Consider the following 18764-nt stretch of genomic DNA (forward strand, 5'->3'; position numbering starts at 1 on the left):
GATATATTACTCATTTCCTAGATTGTGTGTAACGCCTCACATTATATGACAAATTAGCTACACAACACTAGTGTACTAGATATTCAGCCAGAGCGAGAGACATTGTTCTGTCTCCTGTTTCACTAATCTCCTTTTCTGCCTTTCACTTCATCAATCCTTTGATTTGTTTTAAGGTTGGGTCGCAAAACTATGTGAATTTTTTAGGTGTGCCCAGTGGGATAAGTAACTGTCACGATCAATCAAAATTAAAAAGGACATTTGTATACATACAGTAGATAGGTCAACATAGTTTAACACAGTGTGCAAGTGGCTTGAGAGCGGAATTCTACCCTTGTATCAAGCATGAAGCAGACAAACCCTGCTGAAACATGACTGCTGAACCATAATTCATGCGGCGAAAGAACCCTGTGCTAATGGCAAAAATTAAAAAAATGAATCTAGATGAATCTTAGCCTCTTGACCAGTAAATCTCCTTTCATCGCGCTATTGCGTTGTATTCATTGCGTTATGTGATTCCTTCCCTCTATATTATTCGATCCTGCAACATATTGGGTACAGTATCAAAAGTAGTTTTAGGCTCTCATTTATCAGTTGGACATTTTCGTCCCGCTACATTTTCGTATCTTATCGCAGGAAACTATGCGAGAGCAGGAAAGGCAAATGAGGGAGAACGTTTGACAGGAACCTCCAGAGAATGTGATTTGTACCACTAGTATTCAAAGAAACAGGATTTTAAGAAAATCTGGCTATTAAAGTTACAATAATAAAAGGAAGACCAAATCCTGTAAACTATTTATTATAGAATATGAAACTGATCATATACAGTAGATTACCAAATTCTTCTAAACACAGGTGTTTGTTAGTCTACCCTCTAATTTCTTAAATGAATATCTTGTTGAGACATAATGTGACAGCCCAGATTGTCTCTGACATGTAAGACGGATGTGAACCGCCCACAGACCTGCTCCTTGTGTTTGTTAGCTGATATTACTCATCTTTGTCCGCTGTTGGTCTCGGTTCCTCTACTTGCGAGGTTGTGAACACAGCAGAGGTAGAAAGTCAGAAGCAAAAGCAGCCGTACTTTGCTTGGTAGTCTCAGCGATGGTTCTCGACTCCGAAAAGAGCCACTCTTACTGTATCGCATGGCCTGAGAGAGATTTAGAATCCCCACAGACACATTGTGCATAGCAATGAACTGGTCAGGGTGTGAAGAGCTGCTAACTGACAATAATGGATTACCAAATTTGTGAATACATAGAGATGAATGGTACTGTGCTCCCTCGAAGCACCCTAAATCATACTCCGAAGCACAACCTAATGTACCTTAAAGGATTTCCATAACAACGTTTTGCAAAACCAAAGTATAACTCAAAGTACAGGCTGAGCAAATACCCACTCCTCTCAATCACAGAGGGATTATTGAAGAAAGAACGGCCTGGTCAACAGTCACCATGACTCCCTTCAGACGTCTTATAGGAATTAACAGTTAGTCCCAAAAGTCCTTGTCAGTGACACTCTGAGATTAAAAGGAGAGTGAACGTTCTCTACAAAGTCTCCCCACTTTAGAGCACAAGACGTCCTTGGGAAGTTCCACGCAGCACAGTGCATACATTATAATCAGGTAAGTTTAGTTCTGTCTCTGTCCTTAATTATCAGGTGGACATTTGAGGAGTGACGGCTGGTAAGTGTCTGTCCTGTGAATTAGTCTCTTTCTCTCCTCGTTAGCTGCACACAGTCTAACAGCCCAGCTCTAATCCGAATCCTACAGATGTAATCAACCGAAGCCCTCTCAGCGGGGACCTCTTGTGATTGCGTGCGGATCTCGCAGGTGCAATTTGTCCCCTTGTCAAGTTTGGTTCTGGTCGGTTGTTCTCGTTAGCCGTTCAGAAAATAACAGAACGAGTTGCTTGGGATAACAAGAGCTTCTCACTGACAGTGAATCAGAGATTCCTGGGTATAAAGTAAATGTACAGCTACAACTACATATCTTCTTACAGTGTTGTTTTTTTTGTTTTTTGTTTTTTTTCATTTACCATAGAAAGTAGGCCAAAGGTTGAATGTGGTGTAATGATTCAAACCCCCTAATGGGTGGGAAGGTCTTTCAAGTGAGTGTAGCAACTTAATGAGAAAGAGGACCCCTACGCCTTAACAGCCAGATTAGGTCTGTGGTGCCACCAAAAGGTGGAAGAATTTGACCAGTTCAGCCGTGATTAGTTCAGTGACTGATGACAAGTTATCAGACATGGAAGACATGTATTTAGTCTATGTGATAATTAAACACTTCATCCAACAACCGCACGGAAAATTATGAGTTCAAATCTTGTAGAGTGAGGGAAAAGTGAGATAGAGCAACATGTACACACAACTACTCTTTGTATGCGATAAATAAATGACACTGAACGACATAGGTGGCAGTCTGGCAGAAGCATTGTTTTGGAACATAATCCTCAAGATTAGGCGATGCTTATTTCCAAGTCTCATGTAAAAGATGTGCCATTTTCGTTTGAACTACAGCATAGAAACCAAAGGTTTGGGCTGGGACTCATGGTATAGTATATTTTAGTATTACCTTCAATGTAATGATAATAGTATTATATTTACATATATAACAATTTGCTTGGGTTATAAATCTTAGTCTTTTATTGCTACATATTGTAATGTAATATTATATTGTAATAATGTAATCATTGTCTGCTGGTTGACTACATCAACAGCTCAGTAATCAAGGCGTTGTTTGAAAGCTACATCACAGAAAATTTGAATTTTCAGATTAAAAATGATTTAAAGCAAACTCGTTTCACACCAACAAATAAATAAGTTCAAGGGTTACTCCGGCAATTAATATTGGGCTTCCATAAAGATAGGGAGCTCACAAAAGACACATTTAAAAAAGTAATTGTCAAAAATGAATCAGCGGAAGCCGAGGTATCCTGACTCAAACTCCAAATACTAGCTAAATCCTACATTTCCCACAATGCAACTCAACATTGTCTTTAATACTACCCTCCTAAATACCTGCTTGTTTCAAAACCCATACTTTTAGTTTGTGATTGAGGCTCTCTGTTAAAAATTGTGGTCTTTTAAGTCCAAGACCAAAATGGCGAGTTAACTGACATCATCGTGTTGAGATAATGACATCATCTAGGTTGTTTTTTTTTTTTTTTTCAAGAACTGCACTCAAGAGCCATACAGCTTGTTATGTATTCACAGGCTGAGTAGTAGTCTTTGTGCCGAGGGAATTGAACTTCGGGTGTAAAATCAGCGGAGTGCCCCTCTGAAAAATAAGGCAGATGGTAAATGTGACTGTGATGTGCTTTTACATTTTTATACCACTCTATCAGAATGAGATTGTCCTAATTTCTCAAAAGGCATGTATTATAATGAGCTTTCGATGGGCTAAAATTTGTGGTTGTATTAAATTGCTGACGGTGATCCAGCTGGATTTAAGCACTCTGGCTCTCAGTCTGCAGAAGATGGTGTCACATTTTCCGTTAAAAAGGTAACCTTAATTATTAGTCTCAAAATGTTTGGATGACTCATGGAGAAAACATGGTTCCTCATTTTTTAGTGAATTCCTATAAGATGGCCCTTCACCTCCAGTTTGCTGAGAAGCCTATCACTTCCTTATTGCACAGTCAAATCCGTCACTCGTGCCTTGACTTTCAGTGTCCAGTAGATGGGAGTGTCTATGCAAGAGATGCAAGAGAGGAGATAAGGAGGACGATGCCCTGTCCCAGGATGCACTGCAGTGGTATATTTATTATTTCCATGTCAGCCTCTGATAATTAACCATAACCACTGCAGAATGACACACGTTCTGAATGATGGGTCTTGACTCAGCAAATTACAAGCAATCAATCAAGATAAATCAACAACAAGTGAGTCAGTGACTATAACAAACTGTATGTGCTAAGCTGAAACACACTGACTGATGACTCATAAAAACATAGATGGAGTGAGAGGGAGATGGTGAAGTAAGGAACATTACTGATAGAAGCCTGAACGTGGCAGCACTACACCAGATAATATAATGAGACATTCTTTCAACCAGCCCGACACACAACTACATGAAATACAAAAACAAAGGTGCAAAATAAATACTTCTTCCACTGTGCCTGCGTAAGCTCCTGGCAGTTCATTGCATGGGACAGTGATTATCATTTTAATGACAGAGGTGCTTATTATAATCCTGCCGGATCCACCTGTTAGCCGGCTTGTTAAAGTTGCCGATTATCCCCTACACTATTCCACACCAACGTAGCTGCTCTCCCAATGGAAAACAATAGATAAGGCCTTTACATTTCTAAAATAAAGACACAGTCAAGCACATTTAAGGGATTGTTTGCACTAGCAGCTATTGACTTTTTCATGAAAAAATTTTTATTGCTCAAGAGTATGTATGCATACAGCTGCACATACATTACGCAACATGAACATTTAATGACAGGAAAAAAAAAATATGGAATGAAAACACTCATCTAGTAGTTACAGCCAGCGATTTCTCACAAGCCGTTTATCTTTATGTGTGAAAAAAAACTGAAAAGTTGAAGATGCAAAACTGAGTGTCAGATTTTGCTCAACTGCAAAATTGATAATGCAAAGGTTTTACCCTTACATTAAATGTGATCTTTTGCAACACATGGATTCTTTATTAAAAATGCCCCTAGCTTGATGGATTGCGAATCTCACCATTCAATGTACTGTGCAAGACGAGAGGCTACAGTAAATAACATTACTGCATCTAATCTCTCTCTAAACGTAGGACTTCATATCCTGCTATAAATATATTGGAAATCTGTTTTCTACCTGTCATTATTCACCCAAACAGAAGATGTTACTTCAGTTTAACAGAGATCTCCATTACTGCAATAAACAATTAAAAACTTAACAGGCCAGTTTAAGAAGAATTTTAATTCCTTTGGTGTCTGCAAACAATGTGCATCTCAACAACACTAAAAGATGTAATATACGTATTAGACTGAAAATAAAATAAAAAAAAGTTTAAAACATGATGTCTGTGTTAAAACTACTACAAGTAGCAAATTCACAGTAAATAGTGTGAGTTACAGGAAAAGTTTAAACTGGAGAGACAAACACTGAGGCACAAATTACAGAATTCACAGGACGATTAACCCAGTTAAACCGGGAGATGGCTGGCCGATGCAAAAATAATATGGGGGAGAAAGATGAATCCATAGCAAAGAGAAATGAATAACACGTATGAATTGTAAGACAATATAGGATCATCTAAACAGTTAAATCACCCAATAAACAGGTTAAATTATGCAGTGACATAAAGACAATAATGGTAAGAAAAGGGAAAATCATAGAACCTACACAAAAATCTATAATTTGTGTACTTCACTCACTCAGAATGTTGTGGAAACCAATAATAAACACTGCATCAATATAATTCAAAGAATATCATTAAGACTGTCTTACCAAATACCAAAGAACATTATATCATGGTTTTCTGGAATTAGTAAGCTAAGAAAACTGCTTGAACTGAACACCTGTGCGCACTCCCTCCTTTTCAATCTGTGTTGTCTAAGCTCTACAGTATCTGCATGTTGAGGCACTTGGAAAGAATATGATTGTACTGTGTGTAGTATATTATGTACATTTGTTCTGCTTGTGTGCCTGTAAATCACACTCCTTCCAAATTTAACCTGTGCTTATCCTTACAGATCTAAAAGTGAGTCAAATTGGCTGCTCTTCAAGCAACATAATGAAACTGAAAGTCCCAAGGTCAACCTGTTCTCTTATTCTTATCTCAGCGTGAGTAAATATTCAACAAGCATCTACAAAAAGGTTTTTCAGATCGTGAGGTGACCATGTTAACCTAGTTACTGATTCCAGATCAGTATTTTGGCTCCATGGGCCAATGACTTTTACCCAGAGGAAATGGGCCGGGCCTGTAATCTCTGGCGCCTGATCAAAAGTGAGATGCTGATCAAGATTAGCCTGGCAGGGGTCCATGCCAGACCACTGAGGACAGTGCAAACATGTGATGGAAGAACTGCTTCTTTTACTTGTGCTTATCCAAAAGCATCCTACTCTCACATTGTTGAAATTAATGCGTCACAAAAATGACACGAAGAAACAAGGAAGGAAGGGGGGGGGGGGATCAACCTCCAGAGAATTCTGAGTCTTCCCTTAAAATATAAACATGAAACACTTACTACAAAATTTAATTTATCAAGCAGATTACATGTACAACTATTAATGCTACATCTTAATGAAGGAAAAAGGATGAATAATAATATTCACAGTCAACCATCATTTAGTGAGTTGTGGTCTCAGTCTTCCAAATAACAGACACCTTGCACACACCGTATATTCACAAAATAACATCCTCAATCACTGGTCCCACACTAATACGACACTCCACATGTTACGAAAACGGTTCAACTCCGGGCAACCACTGATGGTCCCTCTGCTCCACTAGCAGTCCGCAGGCGGACATCTACACTTAAGGCAGGCTAGCAATGTCCCGCTTTGGAGGGGGTCCTTCTGGCTTGCAGGGAGAGCCATTGGCTTTGTCTTCAAAGATCAAGACTCTGCAGAGAGAGAAATCATGAATTAGCAAAAGCGAACAAACAAACAAACAAACAAACACACAAACAAACAAACACTCCACATCTCAAACCTACTTTGAACGTACATGAATATACACACACATATATACATATTTTAATATATCTGCAATAGGCTACTGCAGATCAATACCTCAACCTAGTTCCAACACAAAGTACACAATGAATTCTAAGAGTATCTGATTGTGATGAACATCAGCATGCACGAGTCCTTATCTTAAAAACCTGTGCAACGTGATGGGTGAAGGGGGTAAAAATCGAGGAGATTTCACTTTAAAACTTAAAAATAATACTTAAAAATTCAAGTACACTCTGCCTGCTGTCTGAGCAAAACTTGGCTGAACCAGGTTTTTGCTGGGGTGTTGCTGAATATTTGGTGCAGCATTGCTAGGCGGACGCTAGGTGTTCGTGCTCGATACTTTCCCTTGGGTCAGGTCGCTTGGGCGTTTTCAGGAGGTTCCTAAGGCATGTGTAGTGCTCTGGAGAATGGCTGGAGCTGCATGGGGTGTATGAGTCGGTTGAATACGAGGGCAAACGTCATGTTTTGGTGTACCGTGAGGTGCGTCTGCAGTAGTAACACAGGCTGATGTCACTGATGGTATCACCCTGTGTGACTACTACACACAAAGTACACTAATTAAATATGAATGGTTATAGTAGTGTGCGTGTGGTTGTGTGTTCGTTTAGCTGAAAGTGGGGCGGAAACTAATATTAATTTTAATTTTCAATTTATCTATTGATTATTTTCTCAATCAACAGACTAATTGTTTGGTCTCTAAAATGTCAGAAAATAAAGCCTAAAAACCCCAACTGATATCTTCAAATAGCTTGTTTTGTTTGACCAACAGCCCCAAACCCCCCAAATGATCAATTTGCTATCACACATGACAAAGGAAAGCAGCAACTCTTTGCAAGAGAGAAACTCAAACTAGGTCATGTTGGTTATTTTTGTTTGAAAAATTACATTAAAATTTCTGTCAATCGACTAATCGATTAATCCACTAATAGTTTCAGTTGGAATGAACCTAAACAGGCAGCGATAGAGACAGGGAGACTTGGTTTGATGGCTTCAGAACAATAGAGAGAGGCATAAAGAAAATAAAATGTAAACCAAGAAGAGAGAGAGGGCAGTAAGTGAAAGGAAAAGAATGGAGGGAAACCACAAAGGGACCGAAGGGAATAGTGGTTTAGTCTGCACACAGTAGAGTGAAGGGTCTGACAGGAGCTATTCAGAGCGAATGCCTGTCTTTAATTTCCTTTTTTGGAAAACTCTGCAAAGCTCCACTAAGCCCATAAGAAGCAATGATCCCAGCGACGAAACTGGCAATCAGCAACTCAAACTCTGGCACTTCTCTCTGGCGACCACTCTCCTCACACTACTGACACTTCCTCTGCTCTGCACAGATGGATTAGGGTCGATCAGGTCACCCCTGGCAGTCATCAATCAACTGCTACTGATTCGATGATTAATCCAATAAAAAGTGTAAAGTCCTGCTTTTGTAAATAAATGGAAAACTCAAAATAATTGTATTCAATTCTTGTGATTTGGAACCGATTAAAAGCGACACTATTTATGATTTAAGCAAATTGCCAAATCAGGTTAATCTGCTCTACGTAGAGAGAAGAGCTGAATAGATGAAGTGACTGGCTGACTTAATCTTGTTACTGTGTGAAAGTCTGGCAAAAATATACACATGCCTGCACTTGCACACAGTACTAATAAGTCAGTACGTAGGATCATTTTGATAATCTAATTTAACACATAATCATGCTTCTTGGAGATCCATGGCAAAAGGGGAATTTTGTTTTGTGTAAAGCCTAAAAACAACAACAGTTTTGTAGTCAAGATCAATCACAGCTGTTGCTACTTGTTACCCAATTGCTACATTAGAATATAAGATCTTTGAGGAACGTGTGTTGGATTCAAATCTATGGTAAACAAACTACAGTGACTGACTGTGCGTCCTTTTGCACTTGTGTATTGCACTAGGTGACTTTATTCAAAGAGCTTTCACGAACTGAGCCCAATTGCTGAGCCTGACCTCAATCATTTTCCTCTGATTGTAACTAAATCAATTGTTGTCCTGCCAAATGCTTTGAATAACACTATTCTAAAGCTATTTTGTACCCTCTACCTCTCCCTCCCCTCTCCCCTCTAGAGACAAAAGCAGCAGCACACAACAGAGGCGCTGTAGACCTTTGCAGTTATCAGAAAGTAGGGGGAGTAGGTAGGTAGGGTAGGTATTTATAGGAAGACAAACTGACAAACTCCAATGTTTTTTTCCCATCAGAACAAAGAATATCTATATCTATACATACACACACACACACATATGTAAAAAAAAATAAAAAAATACACACACACACACACACACACACATACTAAATACACTACAAAATGCAAGCAACCAATAGAAGCTCACTGCCACAAAATTCTCCTTTTCCATTTTTAATTTCTAAAATTTTCTTAATTTCTTTCTTTCTTAATTTTAAACTTTAATTTCTTAACATCTTCCTGCAAAGTGGAATTTAAGATTTAACAAGAGGTAACAAAATCATGAATTAAAACACTGATGAAACATTTGTGTAATAAAATTAACGTTATCAAGATGAGATTTCAGCTTCTGTTTAAACCTGGTGATCTACTGTGTCAGAAGAAAAATATGATCACCGACATACCATCCTGCTGTTGTCAAAAATTACAAACATCAGCTTCCCCTGGAATAAGGAGGTTGTCTTACTAGAGTTTTACCGAGTGAACAAGTGAGGCAGGTAGGAAATGAGACATTTATAAACAGCGGCTGTGGGATTATGGGATACACTTTCGAGAAGTGGTTGAGGGCAAAGGAGGAAGAGTTATGAATTTTCACTGATTGGTGTTTTTGGGATTATGAGATTTGTCTACTAAATGGTCTAGCCAGCTTAGTCCAGCAGAGCTGACACGCAGCAGCCAATACACTCTGGCTTGTGCAGTCGGACCCAGAGCAAGACTGCTTTAAAAGGCTTACGCTGGCTGCACCAACCCTTTTGAAAACAGCCTTACCCACCAGGGACCATTGAAAAAAAATTATAAATTTGAAAGGGATAATTGCGATTATAAGAGACAAATTTTGTTGAGCGTGCCGGTGTTTTTGTCAGCGCTATGTGTGACTGTCAGTGGTAAATCAGCCTCTAATCAGTTACCTAAGCACATGATCCTAGCTAAGGATAAGGATGGGTTGACTATGGATAGGTTACATAGATGGGTTTTGTTGCCATGGCGATTAACAACTAAAGCAGCATGCGGGCTGTGACATCATCGCTAGTCACCCCCAAAGCCCCTGCTGGTGGATGAAACAACTGGCTGACACAGCAAAAGATTCATATCTTCTCTCTTGGACATGTGAACACACACAGTGAACCAACAGATGATTTAAGGACACAACGAAGTCTACATATATGTTAAAAAAGGGGGGTTATTTTATTTTTGCACACGCATGCACAAAACTTACAGTTTGAGCACAGCTGAACGCTTGCCCAGCATCATCTTGACAAAGTCCCTGTAGTTGATAGTGTTGCTGCTGCCGCCCGTCACCTCGACAATCATTTTTTTCAATTCCAAGTGGGTCTTGGGCACCCCCAGCTTCTCCATCATCCGCTTCAGACCCATCAGATCTGAGAAAAGGTACGGTTGACAATCGAATCCACGATTAGGAGGGAGAATGTAATTCATGTTTATATATTTATCAGTGTAAATCCGTACTTTTCACAAAAGAAGACAGTGTAAGGAAACCAGAACATCATCCTAATGCTTAATTTCATGTATCTAAAGTATTTCAACGAGGCACTCCATCGATTTTACACATGAAGTTAAGTTTACCCAGCACAGGGAGTGATACTCAACCCCTGAAAGTAGTTGTGTAATGTCTTCTGTGGAAGAAAAGTATAATCCGGGTTATCTCAGCCTGGATTTGAACCTTAAATATTTAAAGAAAGCCTGTGTTACATGCTGGAGGTGTGGGATTTGAAAGATGACTTCAGTGTAGTGCTGTAGGCTAGAGTGTATTTGGAGCATGACTCATACTAGGGACTAAACATCAGGATATCTCAGCCTCTACTGCTTCAATTTGGACCACTGTTTTTTTTATTCTGTCTACTCACCATGTCATGAAAGTGCAACACCACTTCGCTGGAAAACCCCTCAGAAAAGGCCTATATAAATTAGAGATAACTCTGAATCCTGTTTTTCTGGTTGTTGACTTTATAACAAGTAATGGAATTTGCCGTATCTTTTAATGAGGAGATTTATGTATGTATAGTTTTAGAAAATATAGAAAGTTTACAGCCATGCTAGCGGCTCTCTGAGGCTGTACTTGGGCAGTGTTTTGAGCTAAATGCTAATGTCAGCATGCTAACATGTTCAAAATGTCAATGCTAATAAACTAATGTTTAGCAGGTATAATGTTTACCATGTTCATGTATTAGCATCCGTGTTAGCATGCTAATATTTTCTAATTAGCACTAAACACAAAGTGAAGTTGAGGCTAATGGGAGTGTCATTACTTTTGAAGGTATTTGATCATAAAACTAAGAATTGTAAAATTTAAAATTTTGACCTGATGATGGTGCTATAAGTAAAGTTAGGGGTTTTCAGAGTTATTACAATTCATCCTGCGGGGAACGTGAATGTTTGTATCAAATTCCATGGCAATCCATTGAGTAAATGTTGAGATATTTCAGAATTCATCCTCTGGGCACCATGGATCTCTGTTCCAAATTTTATCAAATTAATCCAGTAGTTGTTGTGACATTTTTTAGTCTGGACCAAAGTGGTGGACCAACTGACATTGCCATCCCTACAGCCACGCTGCTAGACTTGGTAAAAATATTACAACTGTACATTTAGCAGCTACTTTCGGGACCTGCACACAGGAGCCATATCTCCTGTCTGACTCCTGTACTACAATTCGCCTCACATCTGCTCAAGAAATACAGGCCTTTCACACTGGTGTGCAGTACGGTCTCACTTTTCATACAGGACACAGACACGACACATGAGCCTTTTCATACCCTGTGCTCAGCCTGCTCAGACAATACACACACAGAGTTAATTACTGTTCCCTCATGTCAGCACTGCACGTCGGTCAGCTGACAGTTGCTATCTGGGGTGCAGTTGGTGTTTTTGCGCTGGCTATTACTCACCAATCTCTCCTTGGTCATTCAGGTCAAACTCAGCATATTTATCTGCAAAACAAATACACACAAGAGATGATTTCTAACAGTGGTAATTCATTGTCATTTCACACACACCACATGTGGTGTAACATTTTTTACAAACGCCAGTCTCCCCCTGGCCTCACACATGTCCGCACACACTGCCCACTGACCTCACTGTCTTACACTCTGCTGACAGCTGGGCTGGCAAAAGGAAAGACACAAGCAGATGATAATGACAGGTGTGTTTTTGTGTGTGTGCTTTGCATGGCATGTCTGCTGCTGGAAAGCAGGCAAAGAGCTGCTGAGTGGGGCTCACATGCCAGACAGATTAAGAGTGAGAGGGTCAGGAAGTTAAAGTTCAAACACAGCAATCAGGAAGGAAAACAAAGATGCTTGGGCTAAAAATTGTGAAACAAGAGTTTTCCCTCACAGTCAGTCGCTCAAATTAAATGTGATTCTTCTAGTCTGGTAACGTGAAGAAAAACCACAGATGCTTATTAAAACACACTTATTCAAGACCAATCAGAAGGTTTTACACCAATCCTTAACTACAGTATATACTGTAAATACTTAATAAAAAGCAGTTTTCGGTACTTCTCTTGTACATCTTGTACATCATACTCACCACTTTTTTGCTTTTGCTTTTTTATCTTATTTATAGAGAGCACAATGTCCAGAACATGTAGAGTGTCATTGAGAGATTGTTCTTAATTTTGGGAAAAACACACATTTGCTTTCTTGTTGAGATTTAGAGGAGGTGATCAATACCATTCTCACATTTATCCGCTAAATATAAAGCTGGATCCAGCAGACTGTTAGCTTATCATAAAACGGGGCAGGGGGAAACCGCTAGCCTTGCTCTGTCCTAAGGTAAAACAAAAATCCTAGCTTGACAGATACAATAGTGGTATCGATCTTCTCCTTTAACTCTTGGCTGGAAAGCAAATAAGCATATTCCCCAAGATGTGGAAAATGGCAAAGCTTGAGTTTTGCTTCTATTTTAGGGTTATTCGAGACTTTACTTAAATTGGTTTAAAGCTAAACCTAAAAAGCCCAAACAATTTAATAAGTAGAACCCCAGCCTTAGTTAAAATGTTATTTTCCTTTTAGATACAGTTTGTATAAGTGGGAAGAGTCTAAAAGATTACCAGAGGTATCTTGTCTGATCAAGCTAGTTTTGAAGTCATAGGGAGCTTTGTGTTAAAATGGTTAATATGAACTTCAGTACTTTCTTTCCCTTATAAAAACTCATAATTATAAAGCTGCTGACTTTTTCCTGCTTCTCCCTAAATTTCAAGATTCTCTTTTCTCTAGAAGACCACTTTAGTCAGATTACACTTGCTATTCCTGTCCCACAATGGAAGCTCTGTGTGTGTATTGGGATGAAGAGAGAGAGGGAACTGTGTTAACTGTGTGAACCCATGGGGAGTGGGACAGGACAATGCTAACCCTGTTCGTAAACTCTGAGGAGTGGGCCTCCACACACACACACACACACACACACACACACACACACACACACACACACACACACACACACACACACACACACACACACACACACACACACACACAAATACAAAGCAGTTCTTGAGTGGGCCACTTGTCATAGTGCAGCCTGTTGATCATCTGCAGCCACAGAAAACGGCTCAACTGAACAGAACTGAAGTCTTTAGCGTTTCCTCCTGACCTAATTTCCTTCAACAACCGATGTGACAAAATGACAGTGCCATCAACTTATGAGGCACCAGCCTTTTTCTGCCTTAATTAAATGTGTTTCTTTTTCTATTTCTCTTTGACGTTCATAAGGAGGTCAGCAATTTAATTTTGATTTAATTTGACTTGTCTAATGGCTGAGTTTGTCTACCAACCACTTTGGCAGCTAAGGTATCATTTGAAGGGGCTTTTCCGTTGTAAAAAAAGAAACTTGCTGATAAAATAGCTGAAGTTGATGATTACTTCCTCTGACTCTTCAGATAAAGATAAACTGGGAATTTTCCCAACCTTTTAAAAGACACTGACCCTAAGGGCAGATCAAAGCTTCACCGCAAGTGAATTATACCGCATTATACTGAGAAGTGTTTCTAATATATTGTCCAATGCATTTTTATCAATAAGGGCAGACTAAATATTAGAAATAGCACCCAGTTTAACGCAATACAGTTCAACAGCACTGCAAACTACATCTTATAAAATGTCAATAAAGTTGAATGAACACCTGTCTTTCAACAAAAACTCAATGTTAAAACCCTTTATAAAAAGGTAGAATCTATGGCACGACTGTTGTATTAGACTGCATTCGTTTTAGCAAGTTGTACCTTATAAACTGATAACTAAGTATATGTGACATGACAAAAGAAAGCCAATTCAGGATATTTATCATTAATGTGATTTCAAGGTTAGCAGCAAAATAAAAGGAGGCTTTCCTGCTACCTCCATTCTACAGATATTCTGAGAATGCAGCATTAATTCATAAAAATGTAATAATTTTTTCTGTTAGAAGAGGTTCTCCTTATTTCAAGTGAGGGGGGTAATTCTACTATAACACGCTGCAGGAAACCCTGTGTTTCGATATAGTTATTGTCCCATAACACTGTCCAATAACACCTGCGATAGTTTGCAGAGTTTAACGAAATTACTTTTTAAACTCTCTCTCTTTTTAATTTCTGTTTTAGTGATAAGCATTAGTCTTGTAATAACTAATAAAACAATCCAAAACCGATTAAAAGAAAACTTGCTGCAGGCCTCATGTAAATGTTAAAGGAGGATATGTCTCAGACTTTTTTGGCCAAGAGATGACCTGATGTGAGTTTATTGGTGATTAAAAGCACAGTGTTAGATACTGACGTTTGGGTCACTGGGATAGCATAGAAAATGAAGGGAAAAGATATGAAAAAAAAAAGAAAAAAGACAACAGCAATCCTCGGAGGACGTGGGTGTCTGTTTATAAATTGCTGCTCCATTTCCTCCAGCAAGCACATGTACTAAGTAGGACGGTGGAGCATATTTCTCATTTCAAGGCTTATGCCCCCTATTAGAATAAACAGCCTGTCGTTATTCTGGCTGGATAATTTCAAAAGATAAAAAGGAAGTAAAATATTCTACATGCACCCAGTGCACACGTGTAATATCTGAGAGGATGGGGAGGAGTTATTTGGTAAATTATGCAATTTTGTTCCCGTAATTGGCTCCAGCAGCAGTATTTCTTCTATTCTCATGAGGTATGAGTGTACCCGGCAAAGTTCTGAATATTGTAACAACAAGCAGGGGAACGCCCCGGCACATTCCTCCGAGGCCACTGAGGACTTGGCCTTGCAAACCTCTTAGAAATCACAGCAGTCTGTCTTTCCCACGGAGAAAAACAAAATGCTGAAGTCTCATGTGTGTGTGTGTGCAGAGTGCCAACAAAAAAACAAATACTGAGGGTAACACAAACGCCGGGAAAAAGGAACACACCCTCACATAACAGCAGATACTAACAGAACTAAGCAGAGGACTGGATTTTCTTACTTTTTAGACCTTCCAATTTTTCGGCCAGGTCCTCTTCATCCCTGTATTTCTGGTCCTCCAGGTATTCCTGAGAATGAGAGAGAGAGGGCGGTGAACAAACTGAAGGTGATCTGAAAAACAAGTCTTACAGGCTTTAAATTGAACTGAAACCCATTTAAAAAGTCCTGAGCCCATTTTTTAACATTCCTAAGAAATTCCAGCACTGTTATATTATACAAAATCAAAGAGTTAAGAAGCCCGAACACAAATGAGAGCATTAAGTACCTTAAACTGATTGTGTCCTGTCAAATGCGTCAAAAACTTCAGCTTGAGAGTGATGACTCACAATCATAAGATGTTCTCCCCCCTGGATTGTCATTACTTATCACTGTGTTCATTAAGTGGAACAGCTCACAAGGGTGTAAAGGGAAGAGCCTGAAGGGAGCTATTCTAATAAAATTATAATGACGCACTCTGCCATGTGGGAGTCAGCTTCAATCTTCACGGAAAGAAGAGAGAGCAAGAGCGACAACGAGTGAGGTTGTTCTCTGCTGTGACCTCTATGTGTCTGTCAAACTTGTAATTAAGGGTGAAAAGGATAAACACCTCAACTGGATGATTATCAGGGACACCTGACCTCAGCTCTGCTGAATCACTACTACAGCCTCCATACACAGGAATGTCCTTCCACAGTCACAGCGTTTCTTCCTAGTGTGCAGGTATGTTTGAACAAGTGCAGCGCCAGTATTACAAAAGCATGAAATCTCTGTAAGTACCTACAAAGAATGTGTCACACTACAGAGGTCAAGTATAGAGTATGCTGTATCTCCTCTACCTGAAACGTCAGAGTTCGTACGTATTTTAGGGCCACAATTAAAGATTATTTTCATTACTTATTAATCTGCTAATTATTTTCTTACGGAATCGATTCATTGTTTTGTCTGTAAAATGGCATAAGATACTGAAAAATGCCCTTTATAATTTTCACCGTCCATAGTGACGTCCTCATATGTCTTGTTTTATCAGTCCACTACCCAAAGAAGATTCAGTTTACAGTGATATAAAACACAGAAAAAGGGAAAATCCTCACATTTAAGAAACTCACACCAGGGAATATTCCGCTTTTTTTGTTTGAAAAGTGATTGTAACGGTTAATCAATCATCAAATTAGTTGCCGATTAAATTTCTGCCAATCTACTAATCGTTTAATCATTGTGGCTCTAGTTCCAATGAATTAATATTTTCTATAGGCCTACAGAGACAGGATTTTTAAGGTCTTTAAGGTCACAGGTCTACAACCCATACCACAAATAAACATTTCAGTTAAGGTTTCCTTAATTGAAATCATAACAAATCTTTGGCATTTACGACAAGTACGCCAATAACGATACATCTGCCATGAGCTAATATCCGTCGATATATTGGTCGGCTCTAGTAGTTTCATTGGTGCATCATCAACCAATTATTTTCTGAGTTAATCGACTAATTGTTTGGTCCGCAAAATTGTCAGAAGATAATCCCCCACATACACTCTGAGCCCAAGCAGATGTCTTATACTGTCCGATACGCATTATAAGGTCCAACCGACAGTCAAAAACACAAAGATAATCTGTTTAATATCATAGAAAATGTAAAAACTGCAACATATCCACGTTGGAGAAGCTGGAACCAAGGAAATTTGGGGCATTTTTGACTGAAAAAAAGGATTGCTCATTAATTGTCTGTCCATCGACTAATCAGGAGCTAAATTGCATCAGCTCTGAGGTATTTATCAGATGAAACATTCATAGATGAATAACCACCCCTGGTGCACAACAGTGCCAGGATCTCAAGTTCCCATTCCCACAGGATCCACTGATGCAAATGTCCCCATAATGAAATGGATGACAGTGTATAAAACCCCTGGATTTAATCACAGTACTGCTCTTATTTTTAGACCTAGCCTCTTAGGGACTCTCGGGTCATTTCTCTTGCCATTTCACTAATGAACAAATGAAGGATGTCGAAACAGCTGATAAATCCCTGCCCGGGGACCGGGAGTGTTTGCACTGAAAGGTCACAGGCGCTCCCGGCTACCCTCTTGCCGCGACCTGGTTTTCACGTGGCCGCGGTCGGGAGCCGATGACAGGCGTCCGGCCCAAAGCGACGGGGGGGGGGAACGGAGATCACGCAGACGTCAAGTTAATACGTGGGAGCTACTACGGGGTTATCGCACGAAACGACGCCTAATGTCAGACAAAAAGAGCTCATTCAGACACCTGTTTCCCGTCGGGACAGCTCAAGCAGCCGCAGAAAATATACTTCAAATGCTTTTTCTTTTTTTTTTTCCAGATCGATGCGATCGTGTCAGAGGGAAATAACTCTACCGTCCCACAACACAAGAGATGTGTGTGTGTGACAGCATGCAGCCGTTCAACAAGTAGTGCCACGACACGGCAGCAGAAAAATCGATAAAATGCATCAACGGCATCGCTATGGTCAACTGCGAATAAATGTGCGTGGCGCAGGTGGAATTAGTTATTCACAGCACAGCTCCAGTGAGACAGTTAAACCCGACTGCTTTGAATAATCAATGTGGCGGTGAAAAAACAAGGCCAATGCCAAGTCAAGTGTACGCGAGCAAATTAAATTCAGATTCCCCGAGGTGCCGTTAGAGAAGCGGGATGGAGCAAATGGAGAGGACATGCGTACCTTGTTTATTTCTTCCAGTTTTTGCCTCTGCTGCTCCTTTAACAGTCCAAAGGCTTTCCCCCCTGCAGAAGAAAAATCAAGTTATTTTTTAAGGCTAGCTAGTTAATATCGATACAGGCTTAGCTTGGACGGTAGCCGGTCGGCCTGCTGATGCCCTATTGTACAGACTCCAAGCTTTAGCTAGCGACTGACATACAAATAGACAAGGCAGTCCGCTATTATATCATCTATTACCTTGGACATTTTTATTCGAAGGCATCCCGGAATTTATCTGCGATGTATAAATCCAGAAAATGAAAAATATCCGAGCCAGAAGGCTGCCGCAACTGTCCGCCGGGGCGATACTCCTACTCTCCGTTAGAGATTGGGCTCAGCGAGCCACTCAGCACCGGTGTCAAGACGGACGCAACCGGGTATGGAACATCCGGTCGAGCCTTTCAAAATACGTTTTTTTTGAGTGTGCAGAATTGATTCTGAATGCAGTGAATATTCGTGTTTAGTCCCTCGAGTAAATAATGTAGCTAGAAGCTATATATCTATATATAATATATATATTATATATATATAGTCTGTTCCACACTGTTATTAAATTTGAAGCTGACAAAAACGGAGCTGCAATTTACAATTATTTTCATTAGCAATTGATTTCCATTATTTTTTTGATTAATGATTTAGTAAATAAATGGTCAGAAGTCTTCAAATAGCTTGTTTTGTCTGACCGACGGTCAAAACCCAAAATATATTCGATTTAAAGAGATAGAAAACAGAAAAGAACAGAAACGTGGCAAAGTC

At 39.6% G+C, this 18764-nt stretch overlaps 1 protein-coding gene across 1 annotated transcript; it reads right to left on the bottom strand.

The window, feature by feature from the left end:
• Window positions 1–4352: 4352 nt before the first annotated feature.
• On the bottom strand, window positions 4353–18372 carry aif1l (allograft inflammatory factor 1-like). The gene is made up of 6 exons (XM_040157915.1): window positions 18207–18372; window positions 17973–18034; window positions 15303–15369; window positions 11778–11819; window positions 10088–10250; window positions 4353–6560 (listed from the first exon to the last, which is right to left on the bottom strand). The coding sequence occupies exons 1-6, from the start codon at window positions 18229–18231 to the stop codon at window positions 6473–6475; spliced, it is 447 nt and encodes a 148-aa protein (XP_040013849.1). The 5' UTR covers window positions 18232–18372; the 3' UTR covers window positions 4353–6472.
• Window positions 18373–18764: the final 392 nt, after the last annotated feature.

Source organism: Xiphias gladius, chromosome 20 (assembly GCF_016859285.1).
Source record: "Xiphias gladius isolate SHS-SW01 ecotype Sanya breed wild chromosome 20, ASM1685928v1, whole genome shotgun sequence".
In the NCBI taxonomy this organism is placed as follows: domain Eukaryota; kingdom Metazoa; phylum Chordata; class Actinopteri; order Istiophoriformes; family Xiphiidae; genus Xiphias; species Xiphias gladius.

Bases quoted from the DNA above. Each gene is read 5' to 3' on its own strand.
- aif1l (XM_040157915.1), bottom strand. From the start codon at position 18,231: ATGCCTTCGAATAAAAATGTCCAAG. The intron at 11,820-15,302 runs GTAAGAAAATCC...TTTGTTTTGCAG, and splicing joins AAAATTGGAAGGTCTAAAAA to ATAAATATGCTGAGTTTGAC. The intron at 10,251-11,777 runs GTGAGTAATAGC...ACCTTTTCTCAG, and splicing joins GAATGACCAAGGAGAGATTG to ATCTGATGGGTCTGAAGCGG.